The 23,219-nt window shown below is 51.1% G+C and overlaps 1 protein-coding gene across 1 annotated transcript in view; it reads right to left on the minus strand.

Annotated features, from left to right (window-relative positions):
• Window positions 1–6,513, minus strand: part of VAMP3 (vesicle associated membrane protein 3) — a 67,975-nt gene extending 61,462 nt beyond the window's left edge. Inside the window, exon 1 of the mRNA XM_073603608.1 lies at window positions 6,363–6,513. Coding sequence (XP_073459709.1) covers window positions 6,363–6,364 — 2 coding nt within the window. The 5' untranslated portion in view covers window positions 6,365–6,513. The remainder of the gene's footprint in view (window positions 1–6,362) is intronic.
• Between the last annotated feature and the right edge of the window lie 16,706 nt (window positions 6,514–23,219).

Consider the following 23,219-nt stretch of genomic DNA (forward strand, 5'->3'; position numbering starts at 1 on the left):
TGGGGGGGGGGGGTCAGGAGAGATATGTGGGGGATGGTATGATGTGGGGGGGGTCAGGAGAGAAATGTGGGGGATGGTATGATGGGGGGGGGGTCAGGAGAGATATGTGGGGGATGGTATGATGTGGGGGGGGTCAGGAGAGATATGTGGGGGATGGTATGATGTGGGGGGGGTCAGGAGAGATATGTGGGGGATGGTATGATGTGGGGGGGGGGGGTCAGGAGAGATATGTGGGGGATGGTATGATGTGGGGGGGGTCAGGAGAGATATGTGGGGGGGGGTCAGGAGAGATATGTGGGGGATGGTATGATGTGGGGGGGGGGGGTCAGGAGAGATATGTGGGGGATGGTATGATGGGGGGGGGGGTCAGGAGAGATATGTGGGGGATGGTATGATGTGGGGGGGGGGTCAGGAGAGATATGTGGGGGATGGTATGATGTGGGGGGGTCAGGAGAGATATGTGGGGGATGGTATGATGTGGGGGGGGGGGTCAGGAGAGATATGTGGGGGATGGTATGATGGGGGGGTCAGGAGAGATATGTGGGGGATGGTATGATGGGGGGGGGTCAGGAGAGATATGTGGGGGATGGTATGATGTGGGGGGGGTCAGGAGAGATATGTGGGGGGGGGTCAGGAGAGATATGTGGGGGATGGTATGATGTGGGGGGGGGGGGGTCAGGAGAGATATGTGGGGGATGGTATGATGGGGGGGTCAGGAGAGATATGTGGGGGATGGTATGATGGGGGGGGGTCAGGAGAGATATGTGGGGGATGGTATGATGTGGGGGGGGGTCAGGAGAGATATGTGGGGGATGGTATGATGTGGGGGGGGGTCAGGAGAGGTATGTGGGGGATGGTATGATGTGGGGGGGGGTCAGGAGAGATATGTGGGGGATGGTATGATGTGGGGGGGGGGTCAGGAGAGATATGTGGGGGATGGTATGATGTGGGGGGGGGGGGTCAGGAGAGATATGTGGGGGATGGTATGATGGGGGGGGGGGTCAGGAGAGATATGTGGGGGATGGTATGATGGGGGGGGTCAGGAGAGATATGTGGGGGATGGTATGATGTGGGGGGGGGGGTCAGGAGAGATATGTGGGGGATGGTATGATGGGGGGGGGTCAGGAGAGATATGTGGGGGATGGTATGATGGGGGGGGGGTCAGGAGAGATATGTGGGGGATGGTATGATGTGGGGGGGGGTCAGGAGAGAAATGTGGGGGATGGTATGATGTGGGGGGGGGGGTCAGGAGAGATATGTGGGGGATGGTATGATGTGGGGGGGGTCAGGAGAGATATGTGGGGGATGGTATGATGTGGGGGGGGGGGGGTCAGGAGAGATATGTGGGGGATGGTATGATGGGGGGGGGTCAGGAGAGATATGTGGGGGATGGTATGATGGGGGGGGGTCAGGAGAGATATGTGGGGGATGGTATGATGTGGGGGGGGGTCAGGAGAGATATGTGGGGGATGGTATGATGTGGGGGGGGGGGGGTCAGGAGAGATATGTGGGGGATGGTATGATGGGGGGGTCAGGAGAGATATGTGGGGGATGGTATGATGTGGGGGGGGGGTCAGGAGAGATATGTGGGGGATGGTATGATGTGGGGGGGGGGGGTCAGGAGAGATATGTGGGGGATGGTATGATGTGGGGGGGGGGGGGGGTCAGGAGAGATATGTGGGGGATGGTATGATGTGGGGGGGGGGGTCAGGAGAGATATGTGGGGGATGGTATGATGTGGGGGGGGGGGTCAGGAGAGATATGTGGGGGATGGTATGATGTGGGGGGGTCAGGAGAGATATGTGGGGGATGGTATGATGTGGGGGGGGTCAGGAGATATATGTGGGGGATGGTATGATGGGGGGGGGTCAGGAGAGATATGTGGGGGATGGTATGATGGGGGGGGTCAGGAGAGATATGTGGGGGATGGTATGATGTGGGGGGGGGGGGTCAGGAGAGATATGTGGGGGATGGTATGATGGGGGGGGGGTCAGGAGAGATATGTGGGGGATGGTATGATGTGGGGGGGGGGGTCAGGAGAGATATGTGGGGGATGGTATGATGTGGGGGGGGGTCAGGAGAGATATGTGGGGGATGGTATGATGTGGGGGGGGTCAGGAGAGATATGTGGGGGATGGTATGATGTGGGGGGGGTCAGGAGAGATATGTGGGGGATGGTATGATGGGGGGGGTCAGGAGAGATATGTGGGGGATGGTATGATGTGGGGGGGGGGGTCAGGAGAGATATGTGGGGGATGGTATGATGTGGGGGGGGGGGGGTCAGGAGAGATATGTGGGGGATGGTATGATGTGGGGGGGGTCAGGAGAGATATGTGGGGGATGGTATGATGTGGGGGGGGGTCAGGAGAGATATGTGGGGGATGGTATGATGTGGGGGGGGTCAGGAGAGATATGTGGGGGATGGTATGATGTGGGGGGGGGGGTCAGGAGAGATATGTGGGGGATGGTATGATGTGGGGGGGGGGGTCAGGAGAGATATGTGGGGGATGGTATGATGTGGGGGGGGGGGTCAGGAGAGATATGTGGGGGATGGTATGATGTGGGGGGGGGGGTCAGGAGAGATATGTGGGGGATGGTATGATGGGGGGGGGGGGTCAGGAGAGATATGTGGGGGATGGTATGATGTGGGGGGGGGGGTCAGGAGAGATATGTGGGGGATGGTATGATGGGGGGGTCAGGAGAGATATGTGGGGGATGGTATGATGTGGGGGGGGGGTCAGGAGAGATATGTGGGGGATGGTATGATGTGGGGGGGGGGTCAGGAGAGATATGTGGGGGATGGTATGATGTGGGGGGGGGTCAGGAGAGATATGTGGGGGATGGTATGATGTGGGGGGGGGGTCAGGAGAGATATGTGGGGGATGGTATGATGTGGGGGGGGTCAGGAGAGATATGTGGGGGATGGTATGATGTGGGGGGGGGGTCAGGAGAGATATGTGGGGGATGGTATGATGTGGGGGGGGGGGTCAGGAGAGATATGTGGGGGATGGTATGATGTGGGGGGGGGTCAGGAGAGATATGTGGGGGATGGTATGATGGGGGGGTCAGGAGAGATATGTGGGGGATGGTATGATGTGGGGGGGGTCAGGAGAGATATGTGGGGGATGGTATGATGTGGGGGGGGTCAGGAGAGATATGTGGGGGATGGTATGATGGGGGGGGGGGGGTCAGGAGAGATATGTGGGGGATGGTATGATGTGGGGGGGGGTCAGGAGAGATATGTGGGGGATGGTATGATGGGGGGGGGGGGTCAGGAGAGATATGTGGGGGATGGTATGATGGGGGGGGTCAGGAGAGATATGTGGGGGATGGTATGATGGGGGGTCAGGAGAGATATGTGGGGGATGGTATGATGGGGGGGTCAGGAGAGATATGTGGGGGATGGTATGATGGGGGGGGGGGTCAGGAGAGATATGTGGGGGATGGTATGATGGGGGGGGGTCAGGAGATATATGTGGGGGATGGTATGATGTGGGGGGGGGGTCAGGAGAGATATGTGGGGGATGGTATGATGGGGGGGGGTCAGGAGAGATATGTGGGGGATGGTATGATGTGGGGGGGGGGGGGTCAGGAGAGATATGTGGGGGATGGTATGATGTGGGGGGGGGGTCAGGAGAGATATGTGGGGGATGGTATGATGGGGGGGGGGGTCAGGAGAGATATGTGGGGGATGGTATGATGGGGGGGGGGTCAGGAGAGATATGTGGGGGATGGTATGATGGGGGGGGGGGGGTCAGGAGAGATATGTGGGGGATGGTATGATGGGGGGTCAGGAGAGATATGTGGGGGATGGTATGATGGGGGGTCAGGAGAGATATGTGGGGGATGGTATGATGGGGGGGGGTCAGGAGATATATGTGGGGGATGGTATGATGTGGGGGGGGGGTCAGGAGAGATATGTGGGGGATGGTATGATGTGGGGGGGGGGGGTCAGGAGAGATATGTGGGGGATGGTATGATGGGGGGGGGGGTCAGGAGAGATATGTGGGGGATGGTATGATGGGGGGGGGGTCAGGAGAGATATGTGGGGGATGGTATGATGGGGGGGGGGGTCAGGAGAGATATGTGGGGGATGGTATGATGGGGGGGGGGGTCAGGAGAGATATGTGGGGGATGGTATGATGTGGGGGGGGGTCAGGAGAGATATGTGGGGGATGGTATGATGTGGGGGGGGGGGGGTCAGGAGAGATATGTGGGGGATGGTATGATGTGGGGGGGGGTCAGGAGAGATATGTGGGGGATGGTATGATGGGGGGGGGGGGGTCAGGAGAGATATGTGGGGGATGGTATGATGGGGGGGGGTCAGGAGAGATATGTGGGGGATGGTATGATGGGGGGGGGGGGTCAGGAGAGATATGTGGGGGATGGTATGATGTGGGGGGGGGGGTCAGGAGAGATATGTGGGGGATGGTATGATGTGGGGGGGGGGGGGTCAGGAGAGATATGTGGGGGATGGTATGATGTGGGGGGGGGTCAGGAGAGATATGTGGGGGATGGTATGATGGGGGGGGGGGGTCAGGAGAGATATGTGGGGGATGGTATGATGGGGGGGGTCAGGAGAGATATGTGGGGGATGGTATGATGGGGGGTCAGGAGAGATATGTGGGGGATGGTATGATGGGGGGTCAGGAGAGATATGTGGGGGATGGTATGATGGGGGGGGGGGTCAGGAGAGATATGTGGGGGATGGTATGATGGGGGGGGGTCAGGAGATATATGTGGGGGATGGTATGATGTGGGGGGGGGGTCAGGAGAGATATGTGGGGGATGGTATGATGGGGGGGGGTCAGGAGAGATATGTGGGGGATGGTATGATGTGGGGGGGGGGGGGGTCAGGAGAGATATGTGGGGGATGGTATGATGTGGGGGGGGGTCAGGAGAGATATGTGGGGGATGGTATGATGGGGGGGGGGGTCAGGAGAGATATGTGGGGGATGGTATGATGGGGGGGGGTCAGGAGAGATATGTGGGGGATGGTATGATGGGGGGGGGGGGGTCAGGAGAGATATGTGGGGGATGGTATGATGGGGGGTCAGGAGAGATATGTGGGGGATGGTATGATGGGGGGTCAGGAGAGATATGTGGGGGATGGTATGATGGGGGGGGGTCAGGAGATATATGTGGGGGATGGTATGATGTGGGGGGGGGGTCAGGAGAGATATGTGGGGGATGGTATGATGTGGGGGGGGGGGGTCAGGAGAGATATGTGGGGGATGGTATGATGGGGGGGGGGGTCAGGAGAGATATGTGGGGGATGGTATGATGGGGGGGGGTCAGGAGAGATATGTGGGGGATGGTATGATGGGGGGGGGGGTCAGGAGAGATATGTGGGGGATGGTATGATGGGGGGGGGGGTCAGGAGAGATATGTGGGGGATGGTATGATGTGGGGGGGGGTCAGGAGAGATATGTGGGGGATGGTATGATGTGGGGGGGGGGGGGGTCAGGAGAGATATGTGGGGGATGGTATGATGTGGGGGGGGGTCAGGAGAGATATGTGGGGGATGGTATGATGGGGGGGGGGGGGTCAGGAGAGATATGTGGGGGATGGTATGATGGGGGGGGGTCAGGAGAGATATGTGGGGGATGGTATGATGGGGGGGGGGGGTCAGGAGAGATATGTGGGGGATGGTATGATGTGGGGGGGGGGGTCAGGAGAGATATGTGGGGGATGGTATGATGGGGGGTCAGGAGAGATATGTGGGGGATGGTATGATGTGGGGGGGGGGTCAGGAGAGATATGTGGGGGATGGTATGATGGGGGGGGGGTCAGGAGAGATATGTGGGGGATGGTATGATGGGGGGGGGGGTCAGGAGAGATATGTGGGGGATGGTATGATGTGGGGGGGGTCAGGAGAGATATGTGGGGGATGGTATGATGTGGGGGGGGGGGGGTCAGGAGAGATATGTGGGGGATGGTATGATGTGGGGGGGGGGGGGTCAGGAGAGATATGTGGGGGATGGTATGATGGGGGGGGTCAGGAGAGATATGTGGGGGATGGTATGATGGGGGGGGGGGTCAGGAGAGATATGTGGGGGATGGTATGATGTGGGGGGGGGTCAGGAGAGATATGTGGGGGATGGTATGATGTGGGGGGGGGGGGTCAGGAGAGATATGTGGGGGATGGTATGATGGGGGGGGTCAGGAGAGATATGTGGGGGATGGTATGATGTGGGGGGGGGTCAGGAGAGATATGTGGGGGATGGTATGATGGGGGGGGGGTCAGGAGAGATATGTGGGGGATGGTATGATGTGGGGGGGGGTCAGGAGAGATATGTGGGGGATGGTATGATGTGGGGGATGGTATGAAGTGATCCCCTCCCCCTCCCCCGGACACTCACATGACTGCGGGCGGAGAGAACACCGAGCGGCACAGAACCAACACCCGTCAATCTCCAGGAACTTCTGTCACTGCTGATTGGGCGAGTCCTAATGACGTCACTGGAGGGGGATCGGCAGGGCGGGGCACTTCCCGGCTTTTCATCCTCTAGGGGGAGGAGGAAGAGTATTCTTGTCCCCACACAGGTCCGCTCCTCCAGGCGGCAGCCGCCATCTTTGTGTAGCCCGGATAGCCCAGGAGCCTATGGAAGGTGCGGAGCAGTGGAGTGAGGACAGAGAACGGACACCGGAGTTCCCCCTTCTCCTCGGGGTGTATCAAAAGTCAGTTAAACTTACACCTTAGAAAGAAATGAGGAGGAGGAGGAGGAGGAGGAGGAGGAGGACTGGGTTCGGATTCCTCAGTAAAGCTGGTTCGGTTTTCTTGAGGTTTTCAGTAGGAAGGAAGAATAAGGAAATGAAGATCTCCAGACAATGAGAACTGCTGACTTCCTGTAGAGATTCAGAAAACAATATGAGAGCCACAAATTAACCCCTTCAATACAGAGCACACCATCCCCCACTACCGGCCCCTCCCCCCCCCAGGACGATTTTCAGCGCTGACACCCTTTGAATGACAATTGCGCGGTCATACAACACTGTACACATAGGACATTTTTATCATTTTCTTCACACAAATACAACTTTCTTTTGGTGGTATTTAATCACTGCTGGATTTTTTATTCTTTCCTAAAAAAAAAAGACCAAAAATTTTGAACTATTTCTTAGTTTCTGTCAGTAAATTTTATAAATTTAAATAAGTTATAAGTAATAAATAAGTAATTTTCCTCCTTCACTGATGGGCGCTGATGAGAAGGCACAAATATGCCGCACTTATGGGCACTGATAGGTGGCACTGATGGTCGTTGATGGGTGGCACTGATGGGCACTGATTGCAGGCACTTGTAGGCACAGATTGGTGCCAATTGTGGGCACTGGTTGGCACTGATTGCTGGCACTGCTGGGCACTTAATTGTAATCAGTGCCCTGATTACATCCCTAGATGTCCCCTGTGAAGAGATGCCGCTGATCGGCTCTCCTCTCCTCACACTCTGACAGTGTGAGGCCATCTCCGTGTTTACATGTGACCGGCTGTGATTGGACACAGCCGATCACATGGTTAAAGAGCCGCGGCTCTTTACGCAGATCAGGGTCGCGTTGTGTCCTAGCAACGCAGTGCGGCCACGATCGCCGGCGCGCAAGCGCCGTCAGTCTGGAGGGCCGTCATATTGACGTCCACCCAAAACAAGAGCCGCGCCGCCCAGCCCGTCATTTGACGGCTGTCCGGTGGGAAGAGGTTCATCACCACTGGGTATTTATTTTCTGCTAAAGAAACGGAAAAAGACAAAAAAAAGAAAAGTTTTTGGTAGTTTGTTGTAAACATTTGCAAACGGGTAACTTTTCTCCTTCATTGAGGAGTCGCTGATAGATCCCACTAATGTCCACTGATAGGCGGCACTGATGGGCACTGATTGGCACCACTGATGGGCACTGATTGGCAGCATTGATGGGCACTGATTAGGCTGCACTGATGGACACCGATAGATGCCACTAATGGCCACTGATAGGTGGCTGGACACTGATAGGCAGCACTGATGGGCACTGATTAGGCTGCACTGATAGGTGACATTGATGGGCACTGATTGGCAGCACTGGAGGGCACTGTTGGGACTGTCACGATTATCAGTGTACATGTCCCCTTTACACAAGCCGGTTATCGTCTCTCCTGTCAGTGTGATGAAAGGAATGCTGATAACCGGCTTGTGTTTACATCATGATCAGCTGTCATTGGACACAGCTCATCACATGGTTAAGAGCTGCCGTGATTGGCTCTGGTCCTCCTGGTCGCCCTATTGTGGCGGCCATGGACAGTGTCCCTAGTGGATTCTCAATCTATATTGACCAAATCCTACAGCCATTATCTCAGTATGTACCTTCCTATCTCCGCGATGACCCCCATCTATTAAACATGCTCACACCCTACACCTGGGAGCCCACCTATTGGTGGCTCTCCCTGGACGTTTCGTCCTTATACACCCCCATTCCCCATGATGTGGGGGTGCAGGCTATCAAACTTTTTTTTTTTGGCGAAGATCCTTACATCAATCGGAGGCAAGTCCACTTTATCTTAGAGGACCTGTTTTTTTGCCCTAAACATAATTATTTTGAGTTTAATGGGACTCTCTACCTGCAGATTAACGGCACAGCAATGGGGGCTAATTTTGCCCCCAGCTATGCCAAGCTAACTAAGGGTTTCTGGGAGCACCTATATCTCTCTTCCAACCATTCGTTTGCAGCCCATGTGAATGACTATGGATGCTATATAGATGACATCGTGATCATATGGGATGGCTCACTCCAGGAAATCAATGCCTTTATACAGTACTGTAACCAAAACACACTAGCCTTGTCTTTTACTCATGTCCTGGACCCAAACTCTCTGGTCTTCCTTGGCCTTGAATTATGTCATGACAATGGAGTCATATACGCCCAGAACTTTGTGAAACCCACTGCGGGGAACCCCTTTATCCATTTTGATAGTTGTCATTAGGGATGAGCTTTATGTTCAGGTCGAACATGAGTTCGACTTGAACTTTGGCTGTTCACCCGTTCGTCGAAAACCGAACATTATGGGGCATTCGTGCCACATTTGAGCGCCGCGTAACGCTCCATAATGCACTGCAGGAGCACAGTGCATTGCTGTATGATGATTGGCCAAATCATGCACCATGACCTGCATGCTTTGGCCAATCCCAGCGCCCTCAGCTAAGAGAGCCATAATTTGCCAAAGGCAGGGTGCCTTTGGCCAATCATGGCTCGGGGGGACTAAGCCCAAGCCCCACACTATATAAGGCTGCCTGCACGTCGGCCTCGTGTAGTGTGTTGTTGGCGTGGACGGAGAGAGAGTGTCATTTAGATTGAGCAGGCAGGCAGGCAGGTTATTCAGTTAGCTGCAAGGTATTTAATATATATATATATATATATATATATATACAGACAGTCTCATATATATATATATATATATATATATATATATATGTATATATATATATATCCACTGCATCCAGTTTAGCTAGATCTGACTGCAGGCCATTCCCGGTGTACTTTTTCTAATATACTTCAAGCAGGCAGGTTATTCAGTTAGCTGCAGTGTATTTAATATATATATGTACAGTCAGTCTTGTATATATATATATATATATATATATATATATATATATATATATATATATATATATATATATATATATATATATATATCCACTGCATCCAGTGTAGCCAAGCCTATATCTGACTGCAGGCCATTCCAGGTGTACTTTTTCTAATATACTTCAGGCGGTGTACACAGTACTGTACACCCATAGTGCAGTTACTACTACTTTTCTGGTGGTGTACACAGTACACAATACATACAGTGCACCCATAGTTGCTATTAGACTTCTGGTGGTGTACACAATACCGTTCACCCCTAGTGCAGTTGCTACTTTTCTGGTGATGTACACAATACATACAGTGCACCCATAGTTGTTAATACACTTCTGTTGGTGTACACAGTACCATGCACCCCTAGTGCAGTTGCTACTACTTTTCTGGTGGTGTACACAGTACACAATACATACAGTGCACCCATAGTTGCTATTAGACTTCTGGTGGTGTACACAATACTGTTCACCCCTAATGCAGTTGCTACTACTTTCCTGGTGGTGTACACAATACGTACAGTGCACCTATAGTTGTTATTACACTTCTGTTGGTGTACACAGTACCGTGCACCCATAGTGCAGTTGCTACTACTTTTCTGGTGGTGTACACAGTACACAATACAGTGTAGTGTGGTTTTGCTAAACAAAATTTACAGCATGTCTGGAAGGCCACCAAGGAGAGGCAGACGCTCACAGGCCATTAAAAGAGGGCAAGCAGGCTCTGTGTCTACAGTCAACAGTGCTAGTCGTGGAGACGGTGCATCCTCAGCACGTGGCCACGGGGCACGCTTGTCCTTTTTTTCTGCAGCTGGCTGTGTTATTGAGCCACAACATGCAGAAGAGTTGGTGGAATGGATAACAAAGCCGTCCTCATCCTCTGTCACCCCGGCTCAGAGTAGTTTGCCTGCCATTGCAGCTGCCAAAGCGGCCTATTCCATCGGCTCCATGTCAACAGTCACTCCTTCCCTAGCCCCACCATCATGCACGGAGGAGTCCCCCGAACTGTTCGACCACAGTATCGGGTACATGCTGCAGGAGGACGATTTGAAGGCTCCGATGAAGGTACCCAGGTTGAGGAAGGGAGTAACGTGAGCCTAGAGAGAGGGGGTGCCCAAGAAGGTCAAGGAACTGGCAGTCATGTTCCCCCAGCTGCAGTATACTGCCAAGTTTGCTCCAGTGACAAGGAGGGAGGGGATGATGAGGTCACTGACTCTACTTGGATGCCTGATAGAAGAGAGGAGGAGGAGGCACATCTCCAACGAGGCAGGATGCCCTCCAGGGGGCAGCTTAAGGGCAGCCACCCTATTGCATCACACCGCAGAGCTAAGCATGTGCAGGGCGCTGCTGACTCCCCGCATATTCTGAAAAGTTCAAGGGGCTACGCCAGCACTCAGGCAAAAAGATGCCATGCGTTGCTTGAGTTGGTCTGCTTAGGGACAAGAGCCACACTGGGGCAGAGATTCTGGCAGCTCTGCAGGGGCAGGCTCAGAGGTGGTTGATGCCACGCCAGCTTCAGCCAGGAATGGTTGTATGGGACAATGGCACCAACCTCATCTCCGCCCTCCGACAGGGACACTTGACCCATGTTCCCTGTTTGGCTCACGTCCTGAATTTAGTGGTGCAGAAGTTCTTGAGCAGGTACCCGGGCTTACAGGATCTCCTGAGGCAGGCCAGGAAAGTCTGTGGTCATTTCCGAAGGTCATATAATGCCATTGCTCGGCTAGCTGACATTCAAAGAGAATGCAACCTGCCCAAGTACCGCCTCATTTGTGACATGCCCACCAGGTGGAACTCAACGTTGGCAATGCTGCAGCGGCTGCACACGCAGCAAAGGGCCATCAATGAGTACCTGTGTGAGTATGGCACCAGGACAGGGTCAGGGGAGCTTGGCTTTTTTTTGCCATGCCAGTGGCTACTGATCAAGGATGCATGCACTGACCTGTTACCATTTGAGGAGGCCACGAGGATGGTAAGCAGTGACAGTGCATGTATCAGTGATACCGTCCCTCTTGTCTTAATGTTGGAGCACACGCTTTGTGGAATAATGGACAGGGCATTTGAGGCATGAACAGCGGGAGGAAGAGGAGGACTTCCTTCCTTACCTCTCAAGGGCCCCTTTATCCAGATAGTATTCCTGCAGGCCCGCCGATCACACAGGAAGAAGAAGAGGAGGAAGATTGTGTCAGCATGGAGGTGGAGGATAACACTCAGCATCAGCAGCAGTCTTCAAGGGATCGTTTTCAGTCCCCAGAAACCCATGGAGTTGTATGTGGCTGGGAGGAGGTGGTTGAGGATCATGTGATCCTTAGTGACCCAGAGGACTCAGGATCGAATGCTTCTGCAAATTTACGCTGCATAGCCTCCCTGATCCTGCAAAGCCTGCGAAAGGACCCTAGGATTCGTGGTATCAAGGAGAGGGATCATTACTGACTGGCAACCCTTCTTGATCCACGTTACAAGGGAAAGGTTGCAGAACTTATCCAGCCTTCTCAGAGGGAGCAGAGGATGAAACATCTTTGGGAGGCCTTGCAGAAAGGTTTGTGCAATGCGTTTCCAGAGCCTGGGAGGTTACAATTTCCTGGTGCTGGACAACGTGTTGCTGAGGCTTCGTTCAGTCACAGAAAGAGCAGTGGAGAAGGTGGCCGGCTGACCGATGCTTTCAGACAATTCTTCAGTCTTCAGCGCCAAGGTCTGATCGGTTCCAGCAACCATCGCCAGTGTCTGAATTACATGGTGCAGGAATATCTAGGGGCAAGATCAGACTTGGAGACCTTTCCAACAGAACATCCACTGGGTTACTGGGTCTTGAGGATGGACCACTGGCCAGAGCTTGCTCAATATGCAATTGAGCTACTGGCCTTTCCTGCATCCAGCGTTCTTTCTGAACGCACATTCAGTGCTGCTGGAGGCTTTGTAAACGATCACAGAGTACGCCTGTCCGCAGACTCTGCTGATCGGCTCACATTCATAAAAATGAAACAGTCTTGGATCACCAGCTACCAAGCACCCGATGCTGATGTAACTGATTGATTTTTCTATGGATGTGGGATCCCTTGAAGACTGCATATGCTGTCTATTCTATTATGCTGAGTGACTATCCTATTCCTCCTCAATCTTCATGATGATAGTTTCTAAGAATTTTTTTGGTTCAGGTCACCACCACCACTGCCTAAAGCCTAATTTTTCTGCCCCTGTTTAACAGGGGCGTGTAATTACAATTTTTGATCAAATATTTAACAGCAGGGCTTGTCCCTGCGCTCAACAAGAGTATCTGTGAGGTGTTGCAGTGTTGCACCACCACCACTGCCTAATGCTGCGTACACACGACCGGACTTTACGGCATACTTGGTCCTGTGGACCGGAGTCCGTCGGACAATTCGATCCTGTGTGGGCTCCAGCTGACTTTTTTCCCCAAAAGTTCGACGGACCTAGAAATGAAACATGTTTCAAATCTTTTCGACGGACTCGAGTCCAGTCGAAAAGTCCGCTCGTCTGTATGCTAGTCCAATGGATAAAAACCGACGCTAGGGCAGCTATTGGCTACTGGCTATGAACATCCTTGTTTTAGTCCGGTCGTACGTCATCACGTACGAATCCGTCGGACTTTGGTTGATCGTGTGTAGGCAAGTCCGTTCATTCGGAAAGTCCGTCGTAAAGTCAGTCGAAAAGTCCACCGGACAAAGTCTGCTGTAAAGTCCGCTCGTGTGTGCACGGCATTAGGCCCAATTTTTCTGCCCCTGTTTAACAGGGGCGAGTAATTACAATTTTTGATCAAATATTTAACAGCAGGGCTTGTTCCTGCGCTCAACAAGAGTATCTGCGAGGGGTACAGTGTTGTGGCACCACCACCACTGCCTAAGGCCCAATTTTTCTGCCCCTGTTTAACAGGGGCGCGTAAATACAATTTTTAAACAAATATTTCACAGCAGGGCTTGTTCCTGCGCTCAACAAGAGTATCTGTGAGGCTTTACAGTGTTGTGCCACCACCACCACCGCCTAAGGCCCAATTTTTCTGCCCCTGTTTAACAGGGGCATGTAATTACAATTCTTGATATAATATTTCACAGCAGGGCCCGTTCCAGCGTCCACCAAGAGGGGTTGCAGTGTTGTGGTACCACCACCGCTGCCTAAGGCCCACTTTTTTTGCCCCTGTTTAATAGGGGTGCGTAAATACAATTTTTGCTCTAATATTTCACAGCAGGGCCCGTTCCTGCGCTCAACAAGAGTATCTGTGAGGCTTTACAGTGTTGTGCCACCACCACCACCGTCTAAGGCCCAATTTTTCTGCCCCTGTTTAACAGGGGCGTGTAATTACAATTTTTGATCTAATATTTTCACAGCAAGGCCTTTTCCTGCGCTCAACAAGAGTATCTGTGAGGCTTTACAGTGTTGTGCTACCACCACCACCACCGCCTAAGGCCCAATCTTTCTGCCCCTGTTTAACAGGGGCATGTAATTACAATTTTTGCTCAAATATTTCACAGCAGTTCCTGCGCTCAACAAGAGTATCTGTGAGGCTTTACAGTGTTGTGCCACCACCACCACCGCCTAAGGCCCAATTACAATTCTTGATATAATATTTCACAGCAGGGCCCGTTCCAGCGCCTACCAAGAGTAACTGTGAGGGCTTACAGTGTTCTGGTACCACCAACACCTAAGGCCCAATTTTCCGCAGAGTATATAGGGCAGGCCGTATAGTATATACAGGCGGTCCCCTATTTTCAAACATCCGACTTACAAACGACTCCTACTTACAAACGGAAGGAGACAACAGGAAGTGAGAGGAAATCTACCCCTAGGAAGGGAAAATTTTCTCCTGTAAGAGTTAATATGGGAAAAAGGTGTCTCCACTGATGCTTCATCACCAATCCTAGTTTCCATAACCCTTTCATGACTAAGCCTATTTTTGAAATTTGGTGTTTACAAGTTAAAATCCATATTTTTTGCTAGAAAATTACTTAGAACCCCCAAACATTATATATATTTTTTTAGAAGAGAATCTAGAGAATAAAATGGCGATTGTTGCAATATTTTTTATCACATGGTATTTGTGCAGCGGTGTTTTAAAAGCAAATTTTTGGAAAAGTGACACTTTCATGAATTTTAAAAAATCCAAACAGTAAAGTTACCCCAATTTTTTTGTATAATGTGAAAGATGATGTTACGCCGAGTAAATAGATACCAAACATGTCACCCTTTATAATTGCACGCACTCGTGGAATGGCGACGAACTACGGTACCTATGAATTTCCATAGGCGACGCTTTAAAAAATTTTTACGGTTACCAGGTTTGAGCTACAGAGGAGGTCTAGGGCTAGAATTATTGCTCTCGCTCTGACGATCGCGGCGATACCTCACATGTGTGGTTTGAACACCGTTTACATATGCGGGCGCGACTTCCGTATGCGTTTTCTTCGCTGCGCAAGCTCGCGGGGACAGGGGCACTTTAAAAAATTTTTATTTTTTTTTTATTTATTTTATTTATTTTTGTACTTTTATAAATTGTGTTTAAAATTTTTTTTTTTTTTTAACTTTTATTGCTGTCACAAGCAATGTAAACATCCCTTGTGACAGTAATAGGTGGTGACAGGTACTCTTTATGGAGGGATGGGGGGTCCCATCCCTCCTTTTACACTTCAAAGTATTCAGATCGCCGAAAACGGCGATTCTGAATACTGTGTACTTTTTTAAATTCGGCGCCATTGGCAGCCGAGTAAACGGGAAGTGACGTCATGACGTCGCTTCCGCGTTTACAACAAGAAGGCTGGAACGAAGCCGCTCGCAGCTTCGTTCCAGTCCGCCCCCAGCCGCCGAAGGCAGCCGAACGGACACCGGGCCTCCCGATCGCACGGGAGGCCCGGTAACAGCGGCGGGAGGCGGCGGGAGGGGGGGGATGTCCCCTCCCGCTCCTCCGGTATAACAACCGAGCGGCTTTTGGCCGCATCGGTTGTTATACTCGGGTAGCCGATCGCCCGCTGAAAACAACGGTACCGGGATGATGCCTGCAGCTGCGGGCATCATCCTGGTATAACCCCGGAAAGCCGAGTACGCATATGTGCGTACGGTCGGCGGGAAGGGGTAACCCAAAATTTTCAAAATCTAATTGCCATTAGGACAGAAAGTGAGGTGAAATCTTTTGAAAAGGGGCATAGACATCAAAACAAATGTTACAGGGGTGATAACCCTTCCCCATGTTATCCAAAAAGCTTAAAAATAGATTTTTTGGCTGGAGTTACACTTTAAATAAAAATGTACCTGTTCCAAATTACAAACAGATTCAACTTAAGAACAAACCTACAGTCCCTATCTTGTTTGTAACCCAGGGACCGCCTGTATACTGCTGTTCAGAGTATATAGGGCTTGGGGGCCACACTCTTTTTTTTTGTAATTTGGGTGCAGGGTTCCCCTTTAATATCCATACCAGATCCAAAGGCAATGGACTGGGGGGTATACCCATGCCATTTTTCTCAATGATTTTCATCTATATTGCCGGGACCCGACATTACATTACAGCCGCAAGCAGTTTTAAATGACTTTTATTCCTTTAGAAATATCATTTTGTGCAGGGACTGTTCTAAACACGGGGGAAAATGCGCCACTTTACAGGCATACTATAGACACCCCCAGGAACGATATTTAAAGGAATATTTCACTTTTATTGTTTCACTTTAAGCATTATTAAAATCACTGCTCCAAAAAAAAACGGCCGTTTTTAAAACTTTTTTTGCATTGATACATGTCCCCTGGGGCAGGACCCGGGTCCCAAAACACTGTTTATGACAATAACTTGCATGTTAGCCCTTAAAATTAGCACTTTTGATTTTTCACGTTCGAGTCCCATAGATTTTAACAGTTTTGCGTGTTCGAACAAATTTTTTGCCTGTTCGCATGTTCTGCCACGAACCAAACCGGGGGGGTGTTCGGCTCATCCCTAGTTGTCATCACCCTAGGTGGGTGAGTAATATCCCACGGTGCCGGTTTTGCCTTCTTCGGAAAAACTGTACACAAGATATAGATTATAACAGCCATGGCCAGCTCCTTACCAAACAATTTTTTAGATAGGGGTTACCCTTCTTCTCTAGTAGAAGAAGCCTTCCAATGCTATCGTGACCCAGCCAACTGCCCCCCTAAAAATAAACCTTTCCAAAGTAATACAACCTATTCGGTTTATTACTCAATTCCACGCCAAACATAAGAACGTGGAAAAGATTTTATCCACCCCATTGGTCAATATTGCTTGAAGACCCTCTGTCAGGACCAGCGTTATTTCTTGGGTCACCTAATGGTGGCACTGTTGTTTTTAGAACTAAAGGGTGTAGTTCTGGTGGCCACCAGCGGGTTCCTCCCAGCAGATGTACATACTGATAATCAAGCTGCACCTGATGTGGAACTGCTGGGAGTATATAAGCCCGCCCTTCACTGAGCCTCAGGGCTTCAGTATTCCCCCTGCAAGCCTTGTCCCTGCCTGAGCCTGACCTGTTCCTGCCTCGTGTCCTGAACCCTGAATCCTGACCCAGAGACCATGGAGCCTAATGGGAGCAGGAAGCAGGTACCAAGGGTGGTACCTGCTTCCTGCCCCCATTAGGCTCCATGCACACTGGACGTTAAAATAACGTTATAAAAACGCCAGTGGCTTTGCAGTGAGTCTTTCAACATTCTTTAACGTTTTTGCAATAGCGTTTATTAGCATTTTTCAGCTTTAGCGTTTTTTAGCGTCTTTTTTATTTTAAGAAAATGTATTTACCGTATTTATCGGCATATAACACGCGCTTTTTTCCCCTTAAAATCAGGGGGAAATCGTGGGTGCGTGTTATACGCCGATCCCCCACCGATTGTGAGCCTCTCGGCCGTTCTCGGCGGCTTCCAGCCACTCTCGGCGGCTTTCGGCCGCTCTCGGCTGTTCTCTACGGCTTTCGGCTGCTCTCAGCGGTTCTTGCTGGCTTTCAGCCGCTCTCAGCTGTTCTTGGCGGCTTTCGGCCGCTCTCGGCTGTTCTCGGTGGCTTTCGGCGGCTCTTGCAGTCCCGCGTGAGCCGCCGAAACCCGCCGAGAACAGCCGAGAGCGGCCAAGAGCGGCCGAGGGCCGCCGAAAGCCGCCGAGGGCGGCTGAGCGCCGCCGAGATATACAGGACATCCGTCTCTGTATCTTGGTGGCGCCATTTTTAAATGGCAAGGTACTGACAGTACAGACTGTGTGCAAATGCACAGGGGCAAGGCTGCAATTGACACTGACAAGGATGCAATGATGGACACTGACAGGGCTGCAATGATGGGCATTTAAATGTAAGTTTTTTTTCCTTAAACTTCCCTCCTAAAAGTTTTTTTCCTTAAAATTTCCTCCTAAACTTGGGGTGCGTGTTATACGCTGGCGCGTGTTATACGCCAATAAATACGGTATTTATTAATTTTTTACAATGGATCAAAAACGTTAAAAAACTAAGGTGAGCCATGTTTTTTTGAGCATTTATCAGCGTTTATGTGCATTTAACGTTTATTGTGGTCAGAAAAATAGCTCCTGAACGCGATTTTAGGGCTGGCTACCTGTTCCCCCTTTTCTCTTGTCCCTGTCTTGTTTGCTTATGTGGGTTCCCTTTCACTTGTGGGGTTTGCTGTGTTCATTTACATTTCATTTACTTGTTTATGGTTACAGGTGTTGGTTTTCACGTGTGTCATTATCTATAATAAATATACATTTTCACTCACTCATCTGGTCCTGATTACTTTAACTACAGCCAACTGATCTGATCACCCCTGCTGGATGCCTGCATGCGGTATCCATGACACCCTCATTTACAGATTTCCTTGATAACCAAACCAAAAGTGGCATACAGGAAAACCAGAAATATTAGGAGTAAAATTGCTCCCAGTAAAATCAAGCATACCTCGGGGGGCGTGGCCGGCATGGCAGACTAAGCAGACGTGTTCCCTGAGAGCTCTTGGAGTATAGCTGAATCCTTCATCCGTACACTGGCATAGTGCTCCCTGGTGGGTCTCCCTTGGGTCTGGATGCCTTCCAGAACTCCTGGTATCCAAAAGCGGGGTATGAGATTGAAATTTCCCCCGAACATTACTCAGGACAGCAGCCCGCTCTCCTGCTCTCCGGGCCCTCCTGCGCGCCATTCCAACATGGCGTCGCAAGCAGACCAGGAGGCGGACCTCCTCGCTGCTACCCCGGGTTGCCTGAGCTTATGGCTGCCATTACTTCTTGCCAGGCAGCTATCACCACTTGCCAATCTGCCTTGGCTTCCAAAATAGAAGAAGTTCAATTGGATGTGGGATTACTAAGGCTGGACATTGATAAAATCCGATCCAGAGTGTCGGAGGCCGAGCAGTGCGTGGGGTCGGTGGAGGATACGGTGACAGACCATGCTGCCTCTATCCGCACACTGCAAACAAAGGTCAGAGCCCTTGAATACAGAGCTGAGGACGTGGAGAACCGCAGTAGACGGAACAACCTGCGGATTGTGGGTCTACCTGAGGGGGCTGAGGGGAAATCACCGGCCCTATTCACGGAGGACCTGCTGTGCTCGCTTCTGCCCTCTGCACAGCTCTCCCCTTACTTTGCAGTCGAGAGAGCGCACCGTGCCTCTCCAAGACTGGGTACGGAAGGGTCCCCCCCCAGCATCTTCATCCTCCGGTTACTGAATTTTCGGGACAGAGATGAGCGATTAAGGGCCTCCCCTGCTGCGGGTGAGCTTCCCTACCATAATGTCAAACTTCTCTTGTTTCCTGGACTATACCATGGAGACCCAGCGGCAGCGCCGCTCTTTTGATGCAGTCAAGGTCGGGCTGAGGAAAAGAGGAGTTAAATACAGCATATTGTTTCCCGCAAAGCTCCGAGTGGTGGACGGCGAGACGATCCGCTTCTTTACCAACCCTAAGGATGCGGCTGCCTGGTTGGAAACCCTACCTCCATAAGATGACGGGGCGACTCACCTGTCATTGTTGGCGTTTTGTTGCTGCGGTTGGCAGTGCTATTTGCTGATTTGAGATAGGTACTACCCAGTGACTCTTTCATTTTTGTGCCCTTCTGTTGACCTGTAAGCTCTGATAATGCGGATGCAGGTTTTGAGGAAATATACAGGATGAACATAATCCATCATGCTTCATATCTGCACAATCTCTGCACACTCCAAGAAGAAGGGAGGATTACTTTCCCCTGTGTTTCAGTTAGGGCTCACTGAACAGGGGATGTGTTCACTATGCCATCCTGAACTGCCCTTCCTGGAAATGTACAAAAGGGTATTTTTTTCTATAAATGACTGGTTCTAAGTTGCAACAACGCTATAAGTATGTGCCCCTGCCTAAGCAGGTGAATGTCAGTTTTCTTTTTCTTTTTGACTTTATAATTTCTTCAGTTATGCTACTCCATGCTCAGGGAATTTTCCTATTCATACTTGCACTTGATGGTTTTGACATTGGGAATGTAAATCCATTGCTCTTGGTCGTGCGACCCTAACTAGATAGTTATAGTCAGTTGACTATGGGGTTTTTGGGATCCAGGTGTTCCTCATTGTTCCGAGGTGCATGGGGTGGGGGGCGGAGAGAGTTAGCACTTGCTAACCTGTGTTGGGTGTTTTGGTTTAACACGTGTTACACAAGTAATGTTGGTCTTCTACTAAAAATATTGGTTAATTACTTCACTGTTCTTTATGGTACGGCTCACTTAAATGCATGTCTGCAGGTTTGGGACTTGGTGGAGGTCGCGGAATATCTCCAATGGCTGCCATGACGCATAACACCACCGGTCACAAACCTGTTGCGATTCTTTACTTTCTCCCCCCTAAGGCTGAATGCTTAGTAGTGACATGGAATGTGAGGGGTCTTAATTCTGCTATACAGCACTCACTAGTAATTAATTATTTGCGGAAGATATGTCCACAGGTGTGTATTCTTCTAGAGACACATCTAATGGGCTCCCGAGTCATGAGCTTAAAACGGGCCTGGGTGGGAGCTCACTACTATGCTACCTATTCCAGTTATGCCAGGGGGGTCAGTGTTTTAGTGCACAAATCCCTGCCTTTTCAGCTCCTGGATGTTAAGATCGACCCGGGGGGAAGGTAGATGCCCACCACCACAATAGGTACCTCCGAAATCTGAGCATGTAGGAGCAGCTGATATAGATGTGCTTCATGTACTGATGCAGCAGGTTACACTATATAATGTAGAGAACGTTTTATTTATGGGTGACTTTAATATGGCCCCCTCCCCAGGGTTGGATAGATTGTATGCTTCTGGTTCACAGCCGCTGGGCCTCCACCTTCCACATGATTGACGTTTGGCGTCATTTCCACCCCTCTGATAGGGAATTTACTTGCCTCTCCACCACATACCGGACCCTGTCCCGTATCGACCTGGCTTTTGCCTCCTCGGCTTTGCTGCGTAGAGTGGTCTCCTCTGAGATCCTCTCATGAGGAATTTCAGACCATGCTTCGGTATCGGTCACATTGAGGCTCTCAGAGGTGGTGGGTGTGGGTGTATGGAGGCTATCCAAATACTGGATCATGGACCCAGATTTTCAAGAGGAGATGCCAGAGGCGCTGTGTAACTTCTGGATGGCAAACGCGGGCTCTGCTGGACCTCTAGTGGTTTGGGATGCCCTTAAATCATGGATTAGGGGCACGTACATGGCTCGAATAGCCGCAAAAAAGAGGCAATCTGTGCAGTCTCTGAGGCAGTTGGAAGAACAAGCACGGGTTAAAGAGGCTAAATATGTGCGTTCTCCCAATCAGGGAACTTATGTGCCCTGGCAAGATACTCTGAGGGAATTGTCGCTGTTTAGAATTGAACTCACCAAGAAGGCTATGCTCGATAGTGCTCAGAGGGTATTTGAATTCGGGGATAAGAACGGGAGACTGTTGGCCTGGCTGGCAAAGGGTCAATATACGGTGACTCATATTGGTAGGGTGAAGAATTTAGGTGGCCAATTGCTGACAGCCCCGGTTGATATCAGTGCTAGATTCTTAGATTTTTACCAGACCCTATACTCCTCAAGAGCAGACTTTCATGCCCCCCAGCTTGTGCAATACCTTGACCAGATACCACTTCCTGCGTTGACAAGAGAGAAGAGAGAAGACTTGGATAGAGATGTCTCCCTTGAGGAGGTGCAGGAGGCACTAGGATCTATGCAGTCGGGCAAATCTCCGGGACCCGATGGAATTCCCATTGAATTTTATTCGGTTTATCAGGATTTTCTGGCCCCAAGACTTACTTCATTACTACGTCAATCCTCTGACTTGGACTACTTTCCGGAGTCCTGGTCCGAGGCGATAGTGGTCTTGGTGCCCAAACCCGGTAAGGACCCTGAAGAGTGTGCCTCCTACCGTCCTATTTCCCTAATTAATGCGGACGCCAAGTTGCTGGCAAAAATTCTAGCTCGTAGGCTTAGTGGGGTGATGGAGGACCTTGTGCATGTAGACCAGACTGGGTTCATGCCGGGTAAGGGCACGGATATTAATATCCGGCGCCTGTTTCTAAATTTAGCCATCTCCCATCAGAATGTAGGCACCAGAGTCATAGCCTTTCTGGACGCAGAGAAGGCTTTTGACTCTGTTGAGTGGGAGTACCTGTGGGCGGTGTTGCGTAGATTCGGTGTGGGACCTAAGTTTCTACATTGGCTGGGGTTATTGTATAAAGCTCCTAGGGCAAGGATTCGGCTTAATAATACTCTTTCAGATTTTTTTCTCCTGCAGAGGGGGACCCGACAGGGCTGCCCGCTATCACCCAGCCTTTTTGCTTTGGCCTTGGAGCCCCTGGCAGTTTTAGTCAGGGAATCTGAAGATATTAGAGGAGTTAGGGTGGGCCCTCTGGAGGAGAAAATCTCACTATACGCGGATGGTTATATTTGCAGGATGCTGGCCCTTCCCTACAGGCCGCTCTGGCTGCCTTTGATGAATTTGGCAGGTTTTCGGGAATTCGATTCAACTGGGGAAAGTCTGTCTTTTTCCCTCTTGATGCGCAGACTAGACAATCTGCGGCTCAATCTGCGTTGCGTTGGGTAGAGGAATTTGTATATTTGGGCATTAGAGTCACTCGAGACCCACAGTCCTTCCAACGCCTAAATCTCCAGCCTGTAGTGTCGCGCCTAAAGGACCACTGCTCTAGATGGGCTAATTTACCCCTTAACTTATTAGGAAGAATAAACATCATAAAAATGATCTATCTTCCTAAATGTATTTATCTTTTCCGGAACTGCCCTGTTTTGCTACCCCGATCCTTCTTCAGGAAAATAGATGGCTGCATTGGCTCCTTCCTGTGGCAGGGCTCCCCCCCTCGCCTGGCCAGATCGACCCTGCAGCTACCGCTGGAATGTGGTGGACTGGCTTTGCCCAGCCTGTTACTTTACTATAGGGCGGCCATTTTGGTTACGGTTAGTTGGTGGTTGGAGCAGTCTAGAGCCAATGCTGCTGTCTGCCTTGAGGCAACTGTTGTGGGTTCCCTCAGGGAGTTAGGTAACCTTATATATCGAGGTGCCTCACCATACCCTTTATTGCCGACCCCTACCAGGACTACCCTTGGGGTGTGGAGTTTGGCCAGGAGACGGTTTGTTTCTCCAGGTAAATGGTCTCCCTTTTGCCAACTGTGGGGCAACCCATCATTCCCACACTTTAGGTCGATCCCTGA

The sequence above is a fragment of the Aquarana catesbeiana genome, linkage group LG10 (assembly GCF_042186555.1).
Source record: "Aquarana catesbeiana isolate 2022-GZ linkage group LG10, ASM4218655v1, whole genome shotgun sequence".
Lineage (NCBI taxonomy): Eukaryota > Metazoa > Chordata > Amphibia > Anura > Ranidae > Aquarana > Aquarana catesbeiana.